General features: G+C 37.1%; 2 protein-coding genes across 2 annotated transcripts in view; one reads left to right on the top strand and one right to left on the bottom strand.

The window, feature by feature from the left end:
* The window catches only part of TYR (tyrosinase), a 163154-nt gene extending 159638 nt beyond the window's left edge, over positions 1–3516 (top strand). The window contains exon 5 of the mRNA XM_070457145.1: positions 3097–3516. Coding sequence (XP_070313246.1) covers positions 3097–3104 — 8 coding nt within the window. The 3' untranslated portion in view covers positions 3105–3516. The remainder of the gene's footprint in view (positions 1–3096) is intronic.
* NOX4 (NADPH oxidase 4) overlaps positions 1–27123 on the bottom strand; it is a 177373-nt gene that overhangs the window by 20858 nt on the left and 129392 nt on the right. The window contains exons 14-17 of the mRNA XM_020883024.2: positions 9259–9378; positions 7620–7728; positions 3349–3417; positions 1865–1965 (exon numbers count right to left, since the gene is read on the bottom strand). Coding sequence (XP_020738683.2) covers positions 1865–1965; positions 3349–3417; positions 7620–7728; positions 9259–9378 — 399 coding nt within the window. The remainder of the gene's footprint in view (positions 1–1864; positions 1966–3348; positions 3418–7619; positions 7729–9258; positions 9379–27123) is intronic.

Here is a 27123-nt window from a genome sequence, read left to right as displayed (position 1 = left end):
GATGCGAAGAGCTGACTCATTAGAAATGACCCTGATGCTGGGAAAGATTGAAGGCAGGAGGAGAAGGGGATGACAGAGGATGAGATGGTTGGATGGCATTGCCAACTCAATGGACATGAGTTTGAGCAAGCTCCGGGAGTTGGTGATGGACAGGGAAGCCTGGTATGCTGCAGTCCATGGGGCCACAAAGAGTCAGACATGACTAAGCAATTAAACTGAACTGAACTGAAATTTCATTAGGGAAGAAGGAGTCTGTGGTACATGGGAAGACTCAGGTGAGTATGAGAAGATTATCACATCTAAGGTGGATGATTTTGAAGAAAGAATGGAAAGAATATTACCCAAAACTGAGTTAACTTTTTTCTTTATCCAATACTTCACCTTTAACTAGAACCCTGTATATTACAAAGGACCTCTGCTTTCTAAAATATGCTTTCGTCTTTAACCCAGTTATTTCATGAAGGGAAGGAAATGCAGAAGTGCTTTCAAACATGGATGCAGTTTGAATTACATGAGTCACTATTTTCCTTTATAGATTTTGCTTAAGGGGTTTCAAACCATGAATCCTAGAACAAAGTCTCTGAAGATGACCCCAAAACACCATGACGAATCAGAGATTATTTCAATACATCATAATCATCCATAAATTTATAAACTGCAGTTTAAAAAAAAAACTTTTCATCTAACAGACTGCCTCATTCAATTAAAATCAAATACCCTTTTATATTTATCAAAATATACCTTCAAAATTATGAATTAATCAGCTATATATTAATAATTACAAAAAAATGATCTGATTCCTTAGAGTCACAGGAAATTTTAAAAATTAAATCTTCAATTTATATACATTCTTATTGCGTAAGTGTGTTTAGTTTACCAGCAAAAGTATAATTTATTAAAGTGCAAAATTATACTGAATTTGGTAAAATTCTGCAGGTTAGGCAGGATATAAGTTCTAGTGCCAGCAGACAAAAGAGTGATATAAAATTTCGAACTGACCATGAAAGTTACAAAAGACACAAATATATGAGGATGGTTTCAAGAAACTATGATATTTAGATTCCAGCAGATATGTTTAAAAGTTACATTAATTTTAAAATGTCAATATCTGCAATATGTTAGAAATTGCAGCCTTTGGAACTATTTAAAGTTCTGATAAAACTTTTTCAATGCCAGCTTTAAAATGTGTGAGTGGGTATATGGTTTTCAAAATACTTTTAGAATTTGTATAGATCATTGCCCTGCACTATGGTAATTTTACAGATTACCAAACAGGCTCCCTATTCTGTACCCAAAAATGAATGCTTTCTTTCAACAGTAATCTCTTCAGAGCATAGACATACAGCCCATAACTCTAAGATTTTTTTATTGAATTATAGCTTTCAAGAAAAAATGTTTGGAAATATTTCTGATTTAGAGAAATATTAAAATCTCTAAGAGTTTTAAAAACTAACAGTTTTTTAAAAATGTATTCATTCTGGTAAAAATGTACCAAAAATCTAATTTTTAAGTGCACCAGAACTATTTGAAGAGCTCCCTTGTTTGCTAATGTGATTTACAAAAACTTCCCCAATGATGACCTAATTTGTGCTAAGGGAATGAACACTCTTTTTAATATGGATCTATGCAAATTTAAAAGTAGGTATGACAGTTTGGCTCATAAATACTTCATAGACTATTTTTAAGCCAAGTTTTAATTATTTGGCATTACAGATACTTGTGGTTCTTGCTTTGCTTCCATCTTCAGTAGTGATAATTGAGTATTTAAGTGACTCTGTAATTTGCAAACCCATTACTAAGTAATCTTTAATATTTTAATTTGATCATTAGCCACATGTCAAATTTTTTGAGGAATAGTACTTACCCTCTGTTACATTTTGCTATTTCATCAAACAGAAGTTTCCACCGAGGACGTCCAATAAAAAGTCTTGAATTCAGTGCTTGATATTTTTCTCCAATTATCTTCTGCCAAAACGAAAGCACTATGTTTTATATGATACAGAATTGGGCAAATAATTCATTTCTATAACATCATCTTTCCTGGTGCTGTGTTTCCTACTAAATTGCTATGGCATAAAGAATATAAGTGTCAAATGGCAACCTATTAAGTATAATCATTTGGAAGTACCATTTCCTCCCTCTTTCCCTTTAAAATCCATTATCTTCTTGAATATCATTAGTACAAATGACTGACTTTCCTAGACTTCAGTTAGTTGCTTGAAGCCACTGCAGCATTAAAGAATGCATTCTAATTGCCTACTCTCAAAGAGCGCGCAACACATAAGCTTTGTTGAAGCATTTTTGTACTGCAAAGTTGTCATATTTGGCTCATTATATGAGTAAGATACTGCAAATTGTCATCATAAATTTGGGGAAATGATCCTGAACATGACAGTCTATTACAGCAGAGTTCCAAATTTGGAATCTATCAAAAAACAACTTCTAATGGACTGCTGTTTGCAATTAACAAGAGTATTAGATCTGAATAGATGGTAAAGAGAGTCAAGTAAGAAAGAAAAATGTCCGAGTCCCAGGGAGACAAACTGAGAACAAGATGTAATTTATGCTTCATATCTTAATCACTGCAAAACCATGAGGCATAATGATACTGATTTGCTTCATGACAGTATAAAATAAAATGTTTTTACATACCAAGTAGGGTAGAAATCTGACTAAAAAAATAGGCTTAGATTAGTTTTGAAGTAACAGTCAAGCATTCATATTTTGCATTCAAAGAATTACAGAAAATATAAGATGGAAAATACAACAATAAAACTTGTGAAAACATTCATGCCCAGGTTTATACGGCTATACATCTCCTCAAAGTTGTCTATATACAGTTTCCTCATCTATGATATGGGGATCAAAATATCATTTACCTCTTGTATCTGTTGGAATTACATGAGATAATGTGTATGAGATGCTCAATATAGCGTCTAGCAGTGAAGTAAATAATGCATGATGGATGTTTCATTTTTTAGTTTCCTTTGAAGAGAAACAAACTTAATTGTGTATGACCTTATCTTCTCTTGCCACAGAAAACCTCCCCTCGGTGAACACGATCACAAGACTATTCACTTGTGTTCTCATCTCTAGGGAGGTGACGGTGAAAAGGAGAGACATGAGCTCAGAGGTCCACTTCAGTCCCAGGTGAGGACAGATGAAAGGCAGAAAACGGTTGACTTCAAGGATGAGCCATGAGTTTGCTGGATACATTCCAAAAGTGGCTTTCCTCTGGGAACTGTCTCTTCAAACCACCTGCAGAAATTTTCTTCCAGCACAGCCCCTACAGTAAATCTTCTGTTCTCAAGAGACGTGTTTAATTTACAGTAACATCCAGGCACATACCTGTATCCCATCTGTCTGACTGAGGTACAGCTGAATGTTGACATAATCAGGTCTGTTCTCTTGCCAAAACTGAGAGGACATAAAAGTAAATAGACATTAAACTGTGTTCTATATTCACAGACTCTCTCCTAACCTAACGTATGTGATTCTGCAATCTGTTAAGATGTATCTGGTCTTACCACAGCCAACAACTACGAGCAAATGTGTATACATACACACGTGTACATGCACCACATACATGGCATTCTAACATTAATAACCTGTCCCTGGCAGATTTAATTAGCTATGATGAAGGAAATGGATGAGATTAGTTCTGCTATCTTCAGAGATACAAAATCAAATATGCTAAATGCTATAGTAATATTCCTTTACATCCTCTCATTTATTTCTTGTTTTATTTGCTGAGTCTAAATGTTACTCAAGATTTCGCTCAGAAAGAACATGTTTTTCTTTACAAAAAAGTCAAAAGTGATACACAAAATGCATGCTAGGCATCACAGAAACCAAAACAAATGAAAACAAGGTAGGAACGGAGCCATTCCCACCTTCCTCCTATGCAGCACTGATTTTTCCCTTATATAAAAATGTATGAGGCAGAGAGTGTATCTGCCAAAATAAAAGCATCTGGGAAAGCTCTCAAACACTTTGATATCTTGAAAAATAAATGGACCAAGAAAAATATCTGAAGAAAAGTGAATTCAACAAAGTGGGTAAAAGGGTTTTGACCCAGATGCTTCTTTCATCCAGAAGGCAAAATGAATCTGCTCATGACCCTGGCCTTGCTCTGGCTGAATCCAGACTTGTGAAATCTACATTTAAAAAAATATTTTTCTTCTCAGGGTCTCCTTTCACCACCCTGAAACAAAGAAATGCTGAAAGAGAAGGAAAAGAATTCAAAATCAGAAGAGAAGGAAGGAACACAACAACCATGGTGCATTCTGGAGAACAGAGATGAGTGTCTGATGTGTAGGCCCTGAGGAAAGGCCTAGAAGAGACCAGCACATTTGCAGCAGCCAAACTATTTCCTGAGCATCAGTGTGAACAGTAGGTTTGCTGGCGATGGGACAGTTTTGCTGGATCTTATTGCAGCAAATGAACCAACTGATTCCAAGTGCTGTTTCCATTATTCATTGGAAAGACTTGCTGAAGCTCCAATACTTTGGCCACCTGATGTGAAGAGGTGACTTATTGGAAAAGACACTGATTCTGGGAAAGACTGAGGGCAAGAGGAGAAGAGGGCAAAAGAGGGTGAGATGGTTGGATGTCATCACTGACTCAACACGAATTTGAGCAAACTCCAGGAAATAGTGGAGGACAGAGGAGACGCGTGTGCTACCATCCATGGGGTTGCAAAGAGTTGGACGTGACTTAGTAACTCAACAACAACAACTGTTTCTATAGAGCGTGAAAATAATGATTTTTAAGGGATATACGGGGACTCAAACTGAAAGTTTTAGGAATGCAAAAGAAGTTATTTTGCAAATACAGAGTGACCAAGTGAGGTTCCAGCACCCCTCTGGCACCCTTTACAGTAGTAAGGGCACCTGGAAGGGGACTACGAGACTTGTTTGTATTGCCATCACTGTCTGACCTGGAGACTTCTAGAGAGGTAGTCAACTTACATAGGTCCCCGTTTCTTCATTAGGACAATGACCTCATCTCACAGGTTTTCTCCAGAACTAAAACTACACATTCTCTGATAGGTGGCAATGCTAAATTATAAAATCCCAATAAGAACCTATTTTACTTTGAAAGTGATGTGATGATTCTCAGAACCCATAATATAATCATTATATTCCATGCCACAGATGCCTCAAACTATATCCAAAAACTAAAGTCATTTTAAAGTTAACTCTAGTTATTAAAAAAAAAAAAAAGCCCTTTAGGAATTGAATCAGGGTGCACGGATTTTAATTGTGAGGGACTGGAGGAATTTCCAAGTACCAGTAATGGACAGCCCCTCACAAAACACATGACTTGCATTTATTTTTGTCTTAAATGTCTCCTGGGATGCTGCTCTGAGATCACGCCAATAACTGCTGCATCAAGGACGTGTTCAGTGCCCACAGGCTCCAGAGGGAAGAATGCAAATTTAAAGAACACATTTTTAATATCAATGTCTCCACTTTAGCTTATCCCTCATTGTAGACAAAAAATAGTATCTACTAAAACACACACACACATACACACACATGCTAAATTTGGTAACTCATTTGCAAATGCAGAAAATAATAAAAGCCTTTTCTTTTTAACATCATCCTCAGAGGGTCGAAGGACCAGTGTCCATCCCCTTGATGTGAAAAATCAAAACGGGTGTGTAGAGGTGTGTGCAGAAGATAATCAACACCACATTGTTTACACTAGTTTTAAGCATTTATATTATTTATTCCATGGACTCCTAAGGATTAAAGATATCCGCCAAAAAACTTGAGAAGAAATTTTAAGATTCAGCTACTTTGACTATCCAGCCATTTATATATTATTTCCTTTATTCCTTTTCTGCTCTGCGACTTGCCCCACAAAGCATCTATTATTTAAATGTGCTCTTGGATACAATTATAAGCTCTATACTTTTTCAAGAAAGAAATTTTAATCTAGAAAAACAGACAAAGGTAGAAATGGGAACTCCAACAAGAAGTACAAGTGGTTGATAAGCATAGGAAGAGAGGTCCAATCTCATTTGTTTCAAGGAAAAATACAGTGAGATCCCCTAGTTTAAGAAATGGCTAGAAATGTAAAAGATCGGTAATATAACATTTGGAGTAAATTTCTCTTATATCCTTTGGTGGAAATGTAAATTGTTTTAGCATCTATGGGGGCATTTTGTCAGTATCTATTACAAATTTAAATTCTTTCCTGAAGTCCTCATAGCCTCCAACTCAGGAAGTCCGGTTTTAGACATTAATCTAGAGAAAACATACTTGAAAGTGGTGACCATGCTCTTCTTGAAAGATTTTCCCCTCTTAACCTTAAGTACAGAACTACTACCTCTTGATTTCCTACCACCTCACTGGCCACTCTGATTAATCTCCTTTCCTGACTTATTACTCATTTTCTGCTCCTCTGGAAGCTGCAGTATCCCGAGAATTGTATTTTCACATTCACTCTCAAGATGACCTACAATCATATCAGTCTGCTCAAATCCTTTCAGTGGCTTCTCATCTCTCTGCTTTTTTTCTCCTGATTTAGCAGGCCCTTGGTGAGTCCCAGGAATCGGCACTTTTTTTTTTAAATTGTGGTAAAATACATATAGCATAAGATTGATCATTTTAGCTGTTTTTAAGTATATAGTTGATTAGCATTAAATATGTTCATATTGTTGTGCAACCATCATCACCAATCCGTTTCCAGAATTTTTTCATCTTCCCAAACTGAAACTCTATATTCATTAAACAGTAACTCCCCATTTGCCCTCTGGGAAACCTCTGGCAACCACCATTCTATTGTCTGTCTCTATGAATTAGACTACTCCAGGTCCCTTATATAAAAGGAATCACAATATTTGCCCTTTTGTGTCTGGTTAGATAGAAATACACTTTAAAAAAGCAATTTGCGGAACAATATAAATAGTATGATAGAATTTTCAGAATGCTCATGAGTAACATCTGGTTACATGGATTGGACAGAGATGTTGCTTCAAGTAGATTATTACAAAAATCTGTAGCAACGATGCATATATGTATTACCTGAATAACCTAAAAAATAGATATATTAACAGAGAAGTAAAAGTTGCAGGTAAGACGGACGAAAATGCCTGCTTTCATCTCTGAAAGGAATACAGCTTAGAATTTGGGATTTTTGAAATTCTGTATACTGGGCCAAAAGTTGGCTGATGATCCACTTGGAATGTTGAAGTTGGAGATACGAACTATGAGAATAAAGGCTGAAAACTGTAACATTAATTGTCTGCAGATGTTTTCTTCCATCTGTCCTCAGTCACAATCCCATTTGCATTCACATTTGCATAATATGTTTCCAATATGCATGTATTACCAACCATATGCATTCATTTCCATGTTAAAACATTCTATGTTAAAACATGTCCTAGATATACAAATTCACAGATACCAATATCTGGAAAGATATTCTCCAAATTATTAAAAGATTGTATCTCCGTTTTTTTTTATTTAAGCTTAAGGAATATTTTTCCTCTTCACTACTCCTCTGCATATTATTCTATAGTGAGCACCTATTACTTTTATAATCTGAAATAAAATGGCTACTTTTAAAATTAGAAAAGGCTGCAAAAGTAAAAACAAACCTAATTTTACCTTGTTATACAACACACAGAGCAAGTCTGCAAACCAGCAGAAGGACTGGATATCTCTGCATACCCAAATAAAATACAATCTTCTAAGCTTGTATGGTTTCCAGTCATCCCTTTAAAAATGAAATAACACAGAACTGATTATGATGGCAAAAGAATTAAGAATCCCTATATCCTTGAAATTTTGCTTCTCATTAGTAAGTAACCTACAGAGAAAACAGTCATTTACATTCTAGTATCTGATACACCACTTACTCTAACTCTCAAATTAATTTAAAATATAATATACTGAGTCAGAGATATAATATAATCCATGAATTAAAGTGCTCATGCTTGTGGATACTATATGCATATTACCCATTTCCAATTGAAGGCAATAAACTAAACTCTTGGATCAGCTCTGCATCTCAGGAAAAAAGTTTTCTTATTTTTCTGTTAATTCTATCACTCAGAAGGGCGCCAGTGGTCATCTTGCCCTGGGTTCCAGGCAAAATGAGCCAAAACCATCCCAGAAAGCTGGTTGTTTATCCCGTTCTTAATAATCATTAAAGAAAGAGATTTCACAACCACCTACTATGTAATGCATTCCAGCAATTCACAATTCCAAGTCTGGATTCCTCCTTATAATTATGAAGTAAGCTTGAAGTTAACAAAATATTATTCCCTTGTTTAAACTTTAGGTGTCCAAATAACTTGCAATATGTTTTCAGAAACAACTAATTTCTATTTGGAATATAGTTAATTTTTTAAGAACCTCCCCAAAGTCCCAAATTTATATCAAGTTTTTAAAATCGAAATATCACTCAAACACATCACTTCAAATTATTATTTCTTTTTTCATACTTCATAAAACAAGCTTTTAATGAAAATTGTGTTTTCTTAGAAAAGTGAATGGAATAGATTTTGCTTGTGGTTTCATGATAATCCCTGTCCATTAATTTTTGCTTGTAAACCAAAACTAAAATAACTGAATAAGTATATCCTGCTTAAGCAATCTTACCTCTGAAATTTCTATTCTTCAGTCTGTTATAAATCTGCTGAGTAACAGACTCAGGAATGATATGCTCATTTGTCATCTCCTCAGAGAGGATTTCCTGACGATACCTCTACAATAACCCTGACCCTTTATTTCTATATTCCATTAATCTTTCTTCTCTTCACCACACTTCTAATATTTTCTGAAATGCTGTTGTTTGTGAATTTTTCACTGGTTTATTTTTTGCCTGCCCTATTTGAAAGTAAACTTTTCAAGGGCAGAGACACTACTCACTCATTGCTACATTAGCAGTAACTATAAGATCAATTGCACATAAATGCTCAAAAATATTTGTTGACTAAATGAATTAGTAATACCACTTACCCCTGATGAGAAAGCAGAGAAATAGGGGCCAGTGGAATGACTTTAATAGAGGAAAAAGACAGAGTAAGGCATAATTGTGGTACGGATTATTATTTTACAAGAGAATATGCTGAAAGCCATAGACCACATATTGAGAAGCACTCATTTATTCCCCTTATCAACCTGTAAATAGGGTTTTTTGAACAAGTAGAAGAATTCTGTAAGGAGTTACGTCTTACTAATAGAGATGTCTGAAATAGACAGCTCTCTATGTGGACTAATATAATGGATCAAAACGACATACAGCAGAGTGTTGAGGATTGATGCAAACGGAGTGACTCCAATGCCTCCAGCCACGCAGAGGCTAACCTCATAGTTCAGTGACTCTTCAAACGGACTTCCAAAGGGACCATCAATATATAGCCTGTGGAGAAGGCAGTCAAGGAGGGAGAAAAATGAAAATGAGTTAAATTAAGTGGCTATAATATGTGGCAAGCATGTTAAATCTAGTGTCTAAGCTTTGTGACAGCCCAGGCCTCATTTCGTTGTTTCTCATAGTGATAAATCTAAAGGAACAAAAAGAGCTTATGAACTATCAATATAAAAACAAGTACACCACTTCAAAGCATTCCTATTTTGAGGGAAATATTAATTAATGTGAAGGGAAATGTAGATAGGACCATGAGGGTGAGCCAAGGACTAGTTAAAGCTTTGATTTATTTTATTACTATATATTGGACTAAATTAAAATATCTTGTTTTATTGTGTCTAAATTCAATAATGCTATTCTCCATGGTAAAGTCAAAAGCAAAAATATTTCCTGAAACCTTTACCATGTAAACAGAAAAGAAGTTGACCCTGTTTCCCTTCTTGCTCTGGTCAGGTTTTAGTATAGAGTCTACAACAATATCAAAGGAATCTCTTATTACTTTGTATATTCAAATATATGTGTGTGTGTGTGCATGTGTATGTCTATGTGTGTGAAATCCTTCTTAACTACAATGAAACTTGCTAACTGCTCACTCAATATTCATCCTTCCATTCTTTCTTATTTTTTTAAATTGACATATAGTTGATTTACACTGTTCTGTTAGTTTGTGTGTTTGTATGTATAGCAGTGATTCAGTTATACATATACACATACCTATTCTTTTTCAGATTATTCCCCTTTATACGTTATTGTAGAATACTGATTAGAGTTCCCTAGGCTATGTAGTGTAGGTCCTTGCTGGTTATCTATTTTATATACAGCAGTGGGTATGTATTATTCTAAATTCCTAATTTGTACCTCCTTCCCCCTCTTTGGTAATCATAAGTTTGTTTTTATGTCTGTGAGTCTATTTCTGTTTTGTAAATAAGTTCATTTGTATCATTTTTTTTAGATTCCACATATAAGGATTATTATATAATATTTGTCTTTCTCATTTCGCTTTAGCATGATAATCTCTAGGTCCATACATATTGCTGTAAATGGCATGATTTCATTCTTCTATGGCTGAGTAACATTCCATTGTATATGTATATATGTAATTATATAAAATATTACATATATTACATATAAAATATTACATATATACATACCACATCTTCTTTATCCATCTATCTGTTGATGGACATTCAGGTGTTATTGCTTAGTAACAAAACATTAATGTTATTCAGGGAAGCAAAGTGCCCAGCTAAAATATTACACATCCAGGACTGACTTGCATCAATTTTGGCTGCATAACTATGTTCAGCCTAATGTGATTTAAATGGAAGTGCAGTTAGAAAAAGTGCAGCCCTGTTTACAACAGCCGAGACATGAAAGCAATCTAAATGTCCACTGACAGAGGAATGGATAAAAAAGGTATAGTACATACATACAAGGGACTATCACCCGGTCATTAAAAATAATGAAACAATGCCATTTGCAGCAACATAGATGGACCTAGCGATTGTCATACTGAGTGAAATAAGTCAGACAGAGAAGGAGAAATATTGTATAATATCCTTTATATGTGGAATCTAAAAAGAAACGATACAAATGAACTTATTTATGAAACAGACTTAAAGAATGAGCTTATGGTTGCCAGGGGGGAAGAACAGGGGGAAGGGATAGTTAGGGAGTTTGAAATCACATGTACACACTGCTATATTTAAAATGGATAACCAACAAGGACCTACTCTATAGCAGGTGAGTGAACTCTGCTCAATGTTATGTGGCAGCCTGGATGGGAGGGGGCTTTGGGAGAGAGCGGATACATCTACATGTATGGCTGAGTTCCTTTGCTGTCCACCTTAAACTATCACAAGATTGTTAATCAGCTATACTCCAATAAAAAATAAAAAGTTAAAAAAATACCAATCACTCCATCCCTCCTTTTTTTCCTTCTTTTCTATTGAAATGTCCAATTTCAATAGACAACTGCAATTTCAATTTCAATGAAAGAACTGCTGTGTTCCTTGATGAAAGTATAACCTCATAACTAAGACCTATAAACCAGCTAACCAAAATTTCTATAAATAGATTTTAGTGTAACAATCAAAAGAGGTATTTGCAGATGCCAAACAGAAGAAAAACTGGAAGGCTCCTTGAAGGAAGCTGTCTGCGTCTCTTTATCCCTGTCCCCTTCTTCCTTCCTTCTTGGTGCCTGAATACGTGTTGACTTGATGGCCTAAACACTTATCTTTGATGACTGTAAAATTGCCATACCCTCTGTGGACTGCCTAGTTCTAGATAACTTTATGTTTAAAAAGCCACATATATATGTAAAACACTGCCATTTTAAAGCTGCTTTCTTAGTAAAAATAACTTTCTTAAAAAATAATAACTGTCCAAAAAAGCAAATTTGGGTAGTCAGCCTAATGATATAAATATCTTTATTGTTAATATTGTTAATCTATCTCATTACTGTGGGGGGTTTCAGCCAAGAACATAGAAAGGTAAAGAAAAATTATTTTTCATTCTCAACACTTCTTAAAAGGTACAACAAAGGACATTTTATTTGACCAACAAAGAACAGAGTAAGGAATCATGAAGTTACCTCTTTCCTACTTATCTGCTTTCCAGCCCTCACACACACCCTTCCCACACCCTAAATAACTACTCTCTGATATTCTGAAATAACTCTAGGCAAGAAGACAGGAACATGGGGTTCTAGTCATTCACTAGCATTGGGATCACAGGCAAGTTACTTATCCTAACTCTGATTTTCTTCATCCAAAAAAAAAAAAAAAACAACGAACCAGTAGCAATTAGTACACAGAAAAAGCCTATTAAGAATTGCACAGGGCCGCAAATACCAGACATGCTTCAATTTAATGGCAGCAGCGAGTGCCTCCAGAGTACCATCAAGCCCTTGCAGAATCCAACATCAACACAAGAAATGGACTAAGTTCAGTGTGAGATGAGAGACGCACATAGGAATTTGATCTGAAGGAGATTAAATAAATGGGGGGAAATGAATGTGCTCTTATGTAATTCAGCATATAAAAATGGAAGGTTTACTCTGAGTAAGGCACATTACTATCCGCTGCAGCAAAAAAAGAAATAGGACAAAGGAGAAAAAACAGAGATTAGCAACTGAGTAATCGCAACTTCAGTCTTTAAGAAGGTTATAAAGAGGGAAGTGGTTAAGACAAAAGCACACACAAGTATGAAATAAAGCACAATTTTAGAAGCGTGTTATATAGCCATATTACATACATTCAATGCTTTGTACTTTTCACATATAATGCTATACCTGTAACATTCTGTGATGTGAGTACAATATTATTATCTCCATTCAATAAATGAGGCACTTGAGACCACAAGGGGCCATGACCAGTCTGAAGTTTCATGTCTCCTAGATGGAATGTTGAGGTGGGGATGGGGGACAGGGTGTAAGAAGACTAAAGAGTGAAGAAAGATGGACCGTATCTAGTTTGTAAAGAGAACCTGTTAGGTTGTGCAACTCAGATCTAAAGACAACTTTCTGCTCGGAAATAAGAGGTGCTTAGGTGACAGTCATGGGTCATACGTGAGAATTTTCTGGAACTAACCCTGCCTGTGTCCAAGGAGCAACGCAGGTGCACCACTGCCACCCAGCTGCTTTGTTTGAGCAGCCTGTGCTCCATCAGGCAGGGGATAAGTGTGAAAAAACACACAGATACTCTCTCAATGAGTGTGTGAAGCAAAGGGTGTCACCCAGCACCCAGTTCTCCAAGAACCAAGCCATAGCCACCGCCGTTGCTGACGATGGTGCACCCTGAAAGGAGCTCAGGGTCAAGATCAAGATGAGGAGGACTGTGCTCTGGGGAAACAGGCAAAAAGAAAAGAAATCCTTCATATGTAGTTAGAAGTATTTCAGGAGAAATTTTTATGAACCTGGATTCCTGCATCTTCCTACACTAGAAAAAGCACTAAAATCATTCATTGGTCTATCTGTTCCTTAGGCCTAATGGCAAGCTTCTACTGAGATGTGTGCTCGATTACACCGACCTCTTGATCAAAATCACAGGCATACTGGCCTCCACCCCTACCTCTTTGAAATAGTTTCTCAGAGCTACCTTAAAGGCTGTTTGATGGGCTACTTTCCTCACTAAGGTACTGAATTAATTCAATTCCCAGCTCTTACGTTGTACAATTTTTGTTTTTTTCCCAGTTGACAACAGTCTTAGCAGGGATATGAAAAGGAGTCTGTTTTTCTCAGCAAAAGTGATCTGGGGTTGAATTTTGGAATTGTTCAGGTATGGTTAACTTTTGTAGCCATGCACTTACAAGTTAAAAAAGAAATTATTATTATAGAAATTCCAGCAAGGGATGAGGATGGGGGTGGAGAGGCTGAATAGTTTTGTTGTTATGATTCTGAAATGCTCTGTCCCCAGTTTCTCTGTGAACATAAAATTACTGTTTAATTACACATTTTGAAATGTGCAAGTTTCTTAGTAACTAAAATTTCACATTAGAGAACAGACTGAATATTGAAAATATATTCAATAAAGATATTTTATGTGATGTGCTAGCCTTAAACATAAAAGACCTGGTGACTATTAGCTGTGCCCAATAGAAAGAGAAGGCTGAGAGGACAGTATATAAGGGTCAAAGCATATATGTTTTTTCTTAATAGGCATTAGGTAGATAATAACACTGAACAACTTTATAGCACCTTGAAGATTATGAAACACATCTCTATAAAGCTCTGGTTTGATCTCAGATCAATCCTGAGTTTGGCAAAAATGGGCATTTCTCCCTATATTCTCTTGGTTGTTGTGAAAGGAAATGTTATTTTTTAATGAAATTTCAGAGTATAACAAAGCTCTGGGGCAGTGAAGTTTCTATAAGAGAATAGCTATCTTTGAAGTAAATTAGACATGCCAAGGATTATTCTTCTAACCAAATAAATGTATAGGCCTGATCTTTCTGCTTATGTAAAGATACTGCAGTGTAAAAACCAATAGCCTTTTCCTTGACTTTTCTGACAGTAAAGCTATGTAACTGGCACAGTGCTGCATGCCTTAGATGAATTATTTGTGATTATTAAACAGGAGTTAAATGGTATTATTCTACTTCACTGAGTAGGAAGCTGAGGTTCTAGAAGTTTAAATAATTCCTCCAGGGCACACATTTAATAAGCGGTTTACCTCTACCACCAGAATAAACTCCATCACTGTTTCTGAAATCCAGCAAACCAAACTATTTTCCTAAAGGGACATTATTCTAATTCTGTCAACCAGAGAAATAATAAACTGAACCTTTTTCTATCAAATATTAACTCTCTTTATGCCTGAGAATATTTTTACCTTAAAGTCTACTATATCTGAAACATTATTCTTTGGTTAGAATGTCTCTGCAGTATTCTTCACCTTCTTCAACTTTTCAGCCTGTCTTTATCTTCATGTTCTGAGTGGAGCTCTTGCAAATAGCTTATTGCGCCTCTTTCATTTTCTCATTTCAATCTGACAGTCTCTCCCTTTGAACTGTTGAATTTGGTTCAATGATGCTGAATTACCACACTACCCTCTTGGACTGTTTGTCTAACTTTTTGTTTCTTCTCTCCTTTCTTTTCTTCATTACTTTTATGTTAAATGTTGGTCTCTGCTTTTACTTTTCCGTAAGTAAATAATGACTTTTCCTAGAGTGAATTTATTTTTATTATGTTGCTTGGGATTTATTTATAGCCCCAAATTTGAACTATTACTTCTTAAAATATCATATCTCCTTTCACTATCTCTTTTTTTCTCTTTTAAACCTCTAATGTAAAGTGAACTTCTCACTCCATCTCCCACATCTCAACCTTTCTTTCATATTCCCCATATCTTTGTCTCTGTGTACCACATTCTGGATAATTACTTCAGTTCTATTTGCCAATTCATTTATTCCCTCCATGGCTGCGATAAACTGCTCAAGTTTATGACATTGTTATCTCTCACTTCTAGAAGTTCTATTGGCTCTTTTTCAAAAATGTCTTGAGAAATTCGATTGTCCTTTGTCTCAATCATTAGTTTATTTTTTATGGAGGAGAAAGAAAGAGTGGCTTTATTCCTTTCCCAGGCAAAGGGGGAACATGGTAGGTTAGCACAGGAAGAACTGTGCCCCTCAATTATTATTTTAATACTATTTGATTTAGACATATTAAACATTTGCTTCATACGTTTTAAATATACAACTTTACTAACAAGTACTCGTGGTGATTTGTTTTCACATTTTCTAAAAATATGAGCTTCTTGGTGCCTCATGTGTAGGAATCCTTTGGGGATTAAAATGTAACCCCCCAAAAGAGGATTTTCATTTTCCTCTTCCAGGCCACAAGAGGATGCCATGAATCTGGAATCACTTTAAACTAAATTTTTGTCTCTGTTTTCATTGGGCTATGCACGCATTATTAACTCACTGTTCTAACCCAAGTGAGATGGAGCTTGTGTTTATTAAGTATCAGGGGAGATTTCTTTTCCAGTTCCTCTCAGAATCAAGGACAAAATAAGTCAATTGTCTTCACTACCTCCTCCTACAGAGCCAACTATCTAATCTCTACTTTATTCACTGAAGATGTTTTACTTGAGGAGTCTGGCCATTTGCAGGAATCTCTGACCTGCCCTCCAACCCAATTCAGAAGCCACACATTAGCTCCTGTCTACCACACGCATGGCCTAACTTTTGAGGGATAAGCTATGAGTTACAGCATTCACTTCACTTATTCATCTAGATAGGATATTCTTTGTGGCTTATGACCATAAGCAATTATTTTTATCGCCTACCATATTAAACATGTATTAAAGTTATTAATGTGTGGGTGTTTAGATTTGTAGGCTTTCTATATACTAGTCAGATTATTATTGAGCATAAAGTATGTTATATACTTTTATTTTTTACTCTTAAATTCACACATACATATACACAAAAGGGGCTTCCCAGGTGGCACTAGTGATCAGGAACACGCCTGCCAATGCAGAAGACATAAGAGATGTGGGTTGGATCCCTGGGTGGGGAAGATCCCCTGGAGGAGGGCATGGCAACCCACTCTAGTATTCTTGCCTGGAGAATGCCATGAACAGAGGAGTCTGGCAGGCTACAGTCCATGGGGTAACAAAGTGTCGGACAGGCCTGAAGTGACTTAGCATGCATGCATAGACACAGACATATAGCTGGATCCCCAATGATAGACTTAGTTCTTGTAGGAAGTAAAGGAGAATTTTTTTTTTGCCCTTTGTTTTTTGTGCTGGCTAATGTAGCCTTGATCTGCTAATATGCGACTTGAAACGTTTATTAATATGAGGATATTAGTTTCAATAATATAAAATAAAAGCTACAAAACTCTTCAAACTGTCCACACACTAGGCAGTTACCTGGAAGCATGAATCATAAGCTGACAGTTCCTAGTGAATTTTCAAGCAAAGCACCTAACCAAATTTCACACCCCAGTCCAATGTATATTTAAACCCAGCTGCAAGCCATATTAAAATAAAATTACTTCTGAAAGCTTTTGGAAAGAAGACATTCAGTTAAAATCAACACTTTATGATTGAATTTAGATCTTTAGACTTGAATACTACATCAGCCTTTCCAACAAAGAGTGCTATTTTAAAATTTATATTTAATATGAACTGTTATTTATTAAGATGATATCAAATCTTTTTACTTATCTGTCCACTTACATGCCTTTAAGCTCAAATATTTTGCAATTTCTTTTTCTCAAACAAATCATCCCATCCTTTTCCTAGCTCTCCTCTTTTTTCCATATGGCAACTTTATGTTTCTGCTGAAAGCAAGGTGTACAGCAGGTCTTTATCTTAGTTGCTGGCTAATTTTAGTTTGAATAAACTTTTAAACCTCAAATTTATTTGTACTGTATTTTGCTTTGCCATTTCTTTTCTATTAGTGCAGAAAGCTCAATCCAGTTAAGAAGCAGACCATAGTTTCTATCATTATTATACATGTTGTCTTCACAGCCAAAAAAAAAAAAAGAGAGAGAGAGAGTGGAACAGAAAATATGGGACAAATAATCAGTATAAAATAATGCTATAAAATGTAATTCAAAGGAAATTAACTAAAATTTCAAGTTCAGTAAACTACTGACAATAGAATAAGACAATAAAATAATGCAATGGGTCTTTCAAGAGGTTCACCTAAAACATAAGGGTACAAAAAGTTGAAAATTAAAGAATAAAGACATAAGAGGGAAATGTATTCAAAAGCAAAAGATCTATAGTTAACATTTAGTTCAGATGAAACAGACTTTAAGGAAAAAAAAACATTGCAGATATGGTGTTAGTAATCACTGATAACTCAGCTGGGTGAAGTGGGCTTTCGCATTTTCCTTTGCTATCAAAGACAGTGACCGTGACGAGAGAGACTTCTTTATTCTCTTCTCTTCTTTTCTGTTCAGTAAGCAGAGCACTTCTCTCTTCCCTGGTCACAGCTATGATAAAATTTGATCTTGAAAGGAATGAAAAGCCCTTCATTAGCCTTGGACTAGTATGTGGTATGTTTCCATTAAAAGTGTGGTTCTTGGGCCAAAAGTATCAATTCTACATGAGAACTTGGTAGAAAGAGACTCAGATCCAACTTCAGACTTACTGAATCAGAACCTGTGTTTTATGAGGGCTCCTGGGTGGTCTGTAGCCACATTAATGTCTGAGATGCATTGCTCTTGTGATTTCCTGGTGGCTCAGATGATGAAGAATCTGCCCACAATGCAGAAGACTCGGGTTTGATCCCTGGGTTGGGAAGAGAATGGCTACCCACTCTGGTATTCTTGCCTGGAGAACTCCATAGACAGAGGAGCCTGGCGGGCTACAGTACATGGGGTCGCAAGAGCCAAACACGACTGACTGACAAAGCACATACACTGCATCTTTCCAGAGAACTCTGTTAATGTTGATAATAAAGTGGGATTTTCCATCTATTTTTCTTTTGTAGTCTGTGAATCTTCTTTGAGACTTTGTAGAAAGTGATGAACTAGTTCTTTCAAGATCTGGAGAGTAATGTCTACTATCTGAATGTGAATCTTCCCCCAAATTGAATGGTTAATAAAGAATGCAAATAAAATCCAACATAATTCACATCAGCATTACCAGGAGCAGAGAATAACTGTTGTAGAAAAATGAGCACTAAATACTACAGAAAAAAAATGTGGGTGAAAAGGAAGACAGGCAAGTAATGTTACACATATATCACTGTAGACTCTGAAACAAAACCAAATCAAAACAATGAACATAGAACTATATTTAAAAATAAAATCCAAGAAAGAATTCAGAAATATCATCAAAAAAATCTCAGCCTATAAAGCTAGACAGCTTTTGGGGATTAAGTATAAAATCATCATATTTTGTGAGTATATGGACTTTAATGCTTGGCTCATTTCCTCTGCCATCATTTTTCTCTTCCTTAGATGATTCTGAAATACAGAATCCCAAAATGTTGAATTTCAGTGCAGGACACAATTTACCAGCTGCAACATTTTTCAGACAGAAAAAAATAATCACTGTACTATATGTTTCTATCATTCTATCTTCTATGCTTACTCTTTGATTGATTAGAAGCTATCTTTAAACACGAGGAAAATTTGATTGGGTTGGCCAAAATGTTTGGGGTTTTCCAAAAGCTGTTATAGAAAAACCTGAACAAAATTTTGGCTTACCCAATATAAGTAGGATAAATAGGTATAACAAAGTACTGCACATGAAAGTGCTTTGAAAACAACAAAACACCACAAAATAAAACATATTTTTATAAGTACAGCTAGGCTTATTGTCTAGGAATCACCATGTTTCCTCCTTGGGTTTTACCACTAACTCAAAAACCCAGGAAAACCAGGATGTTGTGTTAAAACAGCTTAGCTGAGTTGCTACCTCCAGTTGCTGGCGTACAATAGGCACCAAAAATTTTTGGTTGAAAGAAGTACTGACTGAACAAAATATGCTCCACATGTTCATTTGCCTTTAACTTTAGAGACTTAATACACTTGTGACCTCATTCACTAGAAGGGAGAATGCTCACCGCGGGGTAAAATTCTCGGTTCTCAAAACGTTCACAGCAATTTCTTTCAGTACAGAGATTTCAACAGCAAAAATTAGTCTTTTAAAATATGAGTAGGAGGGAAAATGCAGCTTAAAAGACTTATTAAAAAAAAACTTAAGGAAGCGAATAAAACTTGTTTAATATATAGCAATATAGTAAATTAGAATGTAGGCTATAAATCAAGTTTAAATTATAGCTACACCAGCTAGTAGCTGCAACCTTCAGCAAGTCACCTATCACTTGGTACCTCAATTACACTCTCTGTAAACAGAAGGCGATATGAATAATACATGCCTCATTGATCATTATAAGGCTTAAATGGGGTAACTGAGGTAAGGTAAAAACCATTGCTTCTCTGCCCTTTATCCATTTCTCCGTCCTCATTCCCAACTGGTGGTGGTGTTACCGTAACGCATCCACTTAAGACAAAAATGACTATATTAATATTTCCCAACTTTTCTTAAAAGACATAAGACCCACTTTAGGCTAATAAGATATAAGATGTTTGAGGCCGGGGTCCTGAGAAGTTCCTTGGAAAGGAGGATGCTGACTCAATTTGCCTGTATCTTTCATGCTTTTCTTTCTCTGCCTGGAAAGAGAATATGATGGTGGACACTGAATGAAGCATCTTACAATCAAGAGAAGGAAAGGGGAAAGGAGTTGCAGACACCTGAGATATAATATGTTGACTCTGAATCAATATAAACCATCACTTATATTTTCTTCTCAATTTCTTTGTTTCTTTTCTGGCCTCACCGCCTAGCTTGTGGGATTTTAGTTCCCCAACCAGGGACTGAAACTGGGCCCTCAGCAGGGAGAATGTAGAGTCCAAACCACTGGACTGCAAGGGATTTCCCTAAGCCACCAGTTATCTTGGCACTTCTTGTCACATGAGAAAAATAAGCCCCCATCATTTTAGCTATATTTTTGTTTTATGTAGCTGAATGTAAATATACTTGACAAAAGTTTTAATGGTGCCTGGACATAGTAAGCATGTGATAAATATTAGGTATTATCATTGATAATAAAAATCTATAATTTATATCCATTTAATGCTGATGCAGATGTACATTTTGGAAAATAATTTTCCTTTTTATCTTCATCTGATTAGATTTTACTTTAAAAGTTATTCTAATTTAGAAAAAGTCAATAACTATCTGAGACCCTTACCTCTTGAAACCTAAAATACAGTATTATAATAATAGATAGTCCACATTGAAAATTTATTTGGAATTTTCCAGGCCAGAATACCAGAGTAGGTAGCTTTTCTCTTCTCCAGGGGATCTTCCCAATCCAGGGCTTGAATCCAAGTCTCCCACATTGCAGGTGGATTCTTTACCAGCTAAGCCACAAGAGAAGCCCAAGAATACTGGTGTGGGCAGCCTATCCCTCCTCTAGCAGATCTTCCTGACCCAGGAATTGAACCAGGGTCTCCTGCATTGCAGGCAGATTCTTTACCAACTGAGCTATGAGGGAAGCCCTTACTTTAATTCAGGGACTATCTAAATGTTCTATATATACCTTCACTCCTAATCCACATCACAACTTTCACAGTAAGGTATAATCTCCCTTTTACTAGAGAGGGACTCCTACTGCTAAGTCACTTCAGTCGTGTCTGACTCTGTGCAACCCCATAGACGGCAGCCCACCAGGCTGCCCCATCCCTGGGATTCTCCAGGCAAGAACACTGGAATAGGTTGCCATTTCCTTCTCCAATGCATGAAACTGAAAAGTGAAAGTGAAGTCGCTCAGTCGTGTCCGACTCTCAGTGACCCCATGGACTGCAGCCCACCAGGCTCCTCCGTCCATGGGATTTTCCAGGCAAGAGTAACAGAGTGGGGTGCCATTGCCTTCTCTGACTACAGAAGGAACCAAAACTCAAAAATCTTGAGCAATTTCCTCTAAGCTACACATCTATTAAAAAGAAAGATTGTCACTCAATCTCACTCTTGAGCCTATATCTGGAAAAAGACATAATCTGAAAGGATACATGCCTCCAGTGTTCACTCACTCTTCCCAACTGCCAAGATGTGGAAGCAACATAAATGTCCATCAACAGTGGAATGGATAAAGAATATGCGGTACATATATAAAATGGAATACTACTCACCCATTAAAAAGAAACTAAATAACGGCATTTGCAGCAACATGAATGGACCTAGAGATTGTCATACTGAGTGAAATAAGCTAGACAGAGAAAGAGAAATATCATATGACATCCCTTGTATGTGGAATCTAAAAGAAGAAATGATACAAATGAACTTATTTAAGAAACGGAAACAGAATCAAGACTTAGAGAATGAACATGTGGTTGCTGAGGCTAAGGGATAATTAGGGAGTTTGGGATGGACATGTACACACCGCTATATTTAAAATAAATAACCTACAAGGACATACTGTGTAGCACTGAGAGCTCTATGTTCTCGTAGAGTTATGAGAGTTATGCTCACATAACTCGATGTTATGTGGCAGCCTGGACGGGAGGGGAATTGTGGACGTACAGCTGCGTCCCTTTGTTGGCCACCTGAAACTCTCACAGCACTGTTAATCGGCTATACTCTAACACAGAATAAAAAGTTTTAATTAGAAACTTAAAAAATTATCTATCGACATTTTTCTTAATAACATTTTTAAGCACACAAAAAAAAGGAAGAAACATTTTTATTCAATTTCTGGTAAGACTGACTCCAAAGCTCCTCTTCTTACTGATTGCATATTAATGATTACAATAAATTTTAAATTATTTTGATTAGGGATAAGACATAAAGTGTTAGTCGCTTGGTCGTGTTTGACTCTTTGCGACCCCCTGGACTGTGGCCTACCAGGCTCCTCAGTCCATGGAATTCTCCAGGCAAGAATACTGGAGTGGGTTGCTGTTCCCTTCTCCAGGAGATCTTCCTGACCCAGAGACTGTACAGGCAAAACAAAATATGAAAAGGGCACATTGTGTCAAGGAACTCCTGGAAAACCCTGCTTTGCAGGATGGAAGAGTTTGGAGCCATCCCTCATATGACAGTTTTTTTCTGGGGAAATGATGAATGTGATTAACTGTTTCCCTGAAGAGGACAGGTGTTGTTTTAGAGCATACATTCCCAGAAAGTAATCGTATCAATAAAAACAACAAGAAGTGGGAGGGAGTTAAAAAAATTGAGAAAGTCCTTGAAATCTTTCTCTCTTTTAAAATTAATTAATTAATTAATTTTAATTTACAACACTGTATTTGTTTTGCCATACATTGACCTGAATCTGCCATGGGTATACATGTGTTCCCCATCCTGAACCCCCCTCCCACCTTCCTCCCCATCCCATCCCTCTGGGTCATCTATCTTTCTCTAATAGTCCTCAAATATTAGTTTGCATCAGAAATTTTTGAAGGGCTTGCTAAAACAGAGTGTTGGACTCCATGACCAGATTTCCTGGGTCAATCAGTCTGGGGTGAAATCTGAGAACCTGTATTTCTAACAATTGCCCAGGTTACATTGATGGTGCTAGTAAAGCAGGTAAGAAGGGTACAGAGTGAGCTTGTGCAGGTGGGAATTTTAAATATGGCGACCTGGGCAGACCCTTAACATTTAAGTGAAGGCTTGGTACGAGGTGGTGGGTGGTGGCCCACATTGTTTAGACATTAGGAACAGCTTAAGGAAGGAAATTTCACCAGTAGAGGGCTAAGAAATCTCTGTAATTAATGAGTGATGAATACTAATGCAATCTCATGCATAAATAAAGGCAACATTTTTTGAAAAACTGCTTTGATTGATGTCTGTTTCTTGGAGTTCTGAATTATACAAGCAAGGTTTTCCAAACAGAAAAATTAATTACTTTAACGGCTCCAAGGAGAAAAATTCTTTGGCAAGAAATTCCCATAAAACAAGCATATTATCAAAATTATATGACCATAAACATTAAGAATTGATTAATTTTTAACTACTTTTAAACTTCATTTACACTGTAGGTTCACAAGGGAAAAAGGAGAAGTGGGCAGCAGAGGATGAGATGGTTAGATAGCATCAGACTCAACAGACATGAATTTGATCTAACTCCAGTTTGGGACAGCGAATGCTGGCGTGCTGCAGTCCACGGAGTCACAAAGAGTCAGACACAACTCAGAGACTGACCAACAAACAGGTCACAAACTGGTCCTAAAATCAAGGTTTAACTCTGATAACTCTGCCAATACCGTTGAGGAGCTACATATACATCACCTTATGCAACAAAGGCTTCCCTGTTGGCTCAGATGGTGAAGAATCTGCCTTCACTGCAGGAGACCCAGGTTCGATTCCTGGGTCGGGGAGATCCTCTGGAGAAGGGAATGGCAACCCACTCCAGTATTCTTGCTGGAGGATCCCACGGATAGAGGAGCTGGCGGGTTACAGTCCTTGGAGTCACAATGAGTGGGAGACGACTGGGCAGCTGATACTTTCACCGTTTGCAAAAGGCAGGCTGTTTCTATCCAAGCCTAGTAAGATAGGATTCTAAGATTTTTCACAAAGGAAGAACTTCAGGCCACCTTCTCTCTCAGCTGATAGACAATTTCTGTGTAAAACACAAACAGGGCTTCCCAGCTGGCGCAGTGGTAAAGAATCCGCCTGCTGATGCAGGAGATGCAGCAGACAAGGGTTTGCTCCCTGGTCCGGAAGATCCCATACGCTGCGAAGCAACTAGGCCCTGAGCCAGCACCCCGCAACTCCGCGCCTCCAGGGCCCCTGCTCCGCACGAGACGGCGTCCCCGGGAGCAGCCAGCGCACCGCACCTAGGGCGCAAACCCGCTCCTACCACCAGAGAAGAGCCCGGGCAGCAACGAAGGCGCAGCACAGCCACAGACAGACAGACGCGCAGGTTATGAGAACAGACAAAACCTGCAAACAACGGAAGCCCGAGGAGACGTCTGACAGCCGAGCACGCAGACGAGGCCGAGCAAAGAAAGCAAAGCACTCTCACAGGCGCGAGAGGGGGACCCCAGGGTCCTTCATCTCCCAGAGGTGTTTACTGCCTCAGCCTGCTCTAAGAGGTCAGCTGCCTGACCTCCCAGCGACAGCTCATCTTGGCTCCGTCCTTGAACCGGTTCTGACTGGAGTCCAGAAAGAGTTCCTCTCACTCAACACTGAGGCGTCCTTACTGCTTGTTCGTTCGTCTTGCATGAAGAGCGTTCCTTGACTTATCAAACGTGAGTGGAATCTTTAGAATTGCAGCAGCGCCTCACTTCTTGTAGAATTTTTTTTTTTTTTTTTTTTTGAGGTCCACGTGATTTTGCCGTCTTGACGGCAGCGTTTTTCCTTATCCCAGGGGCTGGGATCTACTATTTACGATAGCTTAAGTCCAACAATGTGCTCACCTAGATTTGAAAATACTCAAGAATTAAGAATCCTTATTGCTGCATCCTACACTCTAGCTAGAATATCAGGTTTTTTTTTTTAGATCTCCTGCCAGCCAGGTGTTGGAATATCATCTACTATATAAAAGAAAAAACCAAGTTTAAGGATGAGAAAATGGAAGACAATAATCCTTTAATATTACGGATATTATGAACAAAGGATCCTTTATCACCTCCGGACTGAAGATGAAACATCATCTCTCAATGAACCACCCACTTTCATGGTTCCATATGCTGTTATGCTCTTTGTTCACACCAAAAAGCCTCTTCATCCGGTTCCATAACACTTGTCGAGATTTCACTCAAAGGGAAAATTAAACTTTACACGAATTATCTAGACAGGAAAGTACTTTATCTTCTCTTCTCTCGTTGAATTTGGTGTACTTCTCTAACATTATAGGACTTATCATATTGCTATCATTAATTTCTCCATTAAACTCTGATTCTGCTTTTCTCCCACTGGACTCCAGGTTCCTCAAAACCATTTACTACATCCTAATCACTTTTGTATTTTCAGTAATTCTGAGTGCTTCTGATGCATGTAATTTGTCAATAAATATTTGAAGAATGGAGACATGAACTGTTGAATAAATGAGAGGCAGTATAACACAATTAGTTATAATTTGGGGGGCAGACAGACCTGGGTTTGAGATCCAGCTTTGCTGTGTGACTTTGGGTAAATCACTTAACCACTATAAATTTTAGTCCCTTAAGCTGTAAAATCTGTATAATTGGGGAAATTGTCCTACTTAACTCATGAGTGAGTGAGTGAGTGAAGTCGCTCAGTTGTGTCCGACTCTTTGCGACCCTGTGGGCCTACCAAGCTCCTCTGTCCATGGGATTCTCCAGGCAAGAATACTGGAGCGAGTTGCTATTTCCTTCTCCAGGGGATCTTCCCGGCCCAGGGATCGAACCCAGGTCTCCCACACTGCAGGCAGACCCTTTAACCTCTGAGCCACCAGGGAAGCCCAACTTAACTCATAGGGGGATGGTAAAGATTAAATGAAATAAGACACATAAAGCTCATAACACAATTCTGGCAAGTAGAAAGCATTAAATGTTTTTATTTTTATTATAAATGAGCATAACTTAGTTCAGGTGACAAAAATATTACAGATGTGCAGACTGAACAAGAATTACTAAAGAAGGAGAGAGAGTCTTTGGAAGAAGAGGAACTCAAAACTTTCTTTGGGAAGAAAAAGGAAGGCAACTTGGAGAATAGATGACATCCAGAAAGGTCATCTGAAGCTCTACAATTTAGCTGTATTACTCTATATCACTAATTTAAGCCATTTATAAGCAGCCCATTGGAAATGACATTGGGTTAGGAGATTGCTTTCATCGTCCAAATAATCAAAGTTGTTCTTTGGTGGCAAACCATGCCAAAAAGAGCTTTGAATTTTGTCATAAATAATATTCCCCTCTCTAAGCACTTCTAGCATCAAGCATTCCAGAGAATTTGATATTTATGAGAACCAAATAGAGATATGCAACATTTAATTCCTATTTTCACCATATTTATATATATATTATGATTAAACTTTCAGTCATTGAAATATGTTTTGCTAGCCCAATTGTTAAAATGGCTGCAGGTCATTTACGAGTAAAATTCTGCCTAATGACCTCAACCATCTACATGCCCAGCTGTATTTGCAAGGATAAGAATATTTATAGCTACCCTCTACTCTAAATACATTATAAACCTAGATCCTAAACAATGATGCCAGCTAAGAAATGAGCAACCAAACTTAAGCTTCGCTATCTTCATTTCTTTCCTGTAAGCTATGAATCAACATTTATTTTGTATTAAGTATGCATTCATTTCCTTCTTGTCACTCATCTACGTCTGACACATCTATCCTACTCTGAGAATTTTCATGGTGCAATGTCTTCTTTGACATTCTGAAGAGAATTGATGTGTCTAGCTTTGGCAATGGGTCAAATTCGAGTTCAAGAATGTAAGAATGTGATTAATTAGCATTGTTATATTTTAGAACAATGGTCTCCAGCACCATCGTAGGTATTTTTTTTTTTAAGTGACTTTTCCTTAGAAAACGTACACACACATTTCAAGAGCTAGTTAGTTCTTCCATGATTTTTTTCTCCTAAATAAAGGACACCCTTTTCCATGTTTTATCCTCCACTAGGTGTCTCTTGATAAGATGTTTAAATTACAGGGACACTATACTCACTAGAGACCCATCCCCCCAATCCAAACTACACAGTCCCTTTATCAGTCTGTATTAACCAATGCAAAGTGAGTCTCACTCAAAGTAGTCAGCTACATTATCCTCTATAAATATCTCTCTGTGAGACCACAT

Source organism: Odocoileus virginianus, chromosome 28 (assembly GCF_023699985.2).
Source record: "Odocoileus virginianus isolate 20LAN1187 ecotype Illinois chromosome 28, Ovbor_1.2, whole genome shotgun sequence".
NCBI classification, from domain to species: domain Eukaryota; kingdom Metazoa; phylum Chordata; class Mammalia; order Artiodactyla; family Cervidae; genus Odocoileus; species Odocoileus virginianus.
Note: the sequence above shows the minus strand (reverse complement) of the source record. Positions and strands in the feature narration are given on the sequence as shown.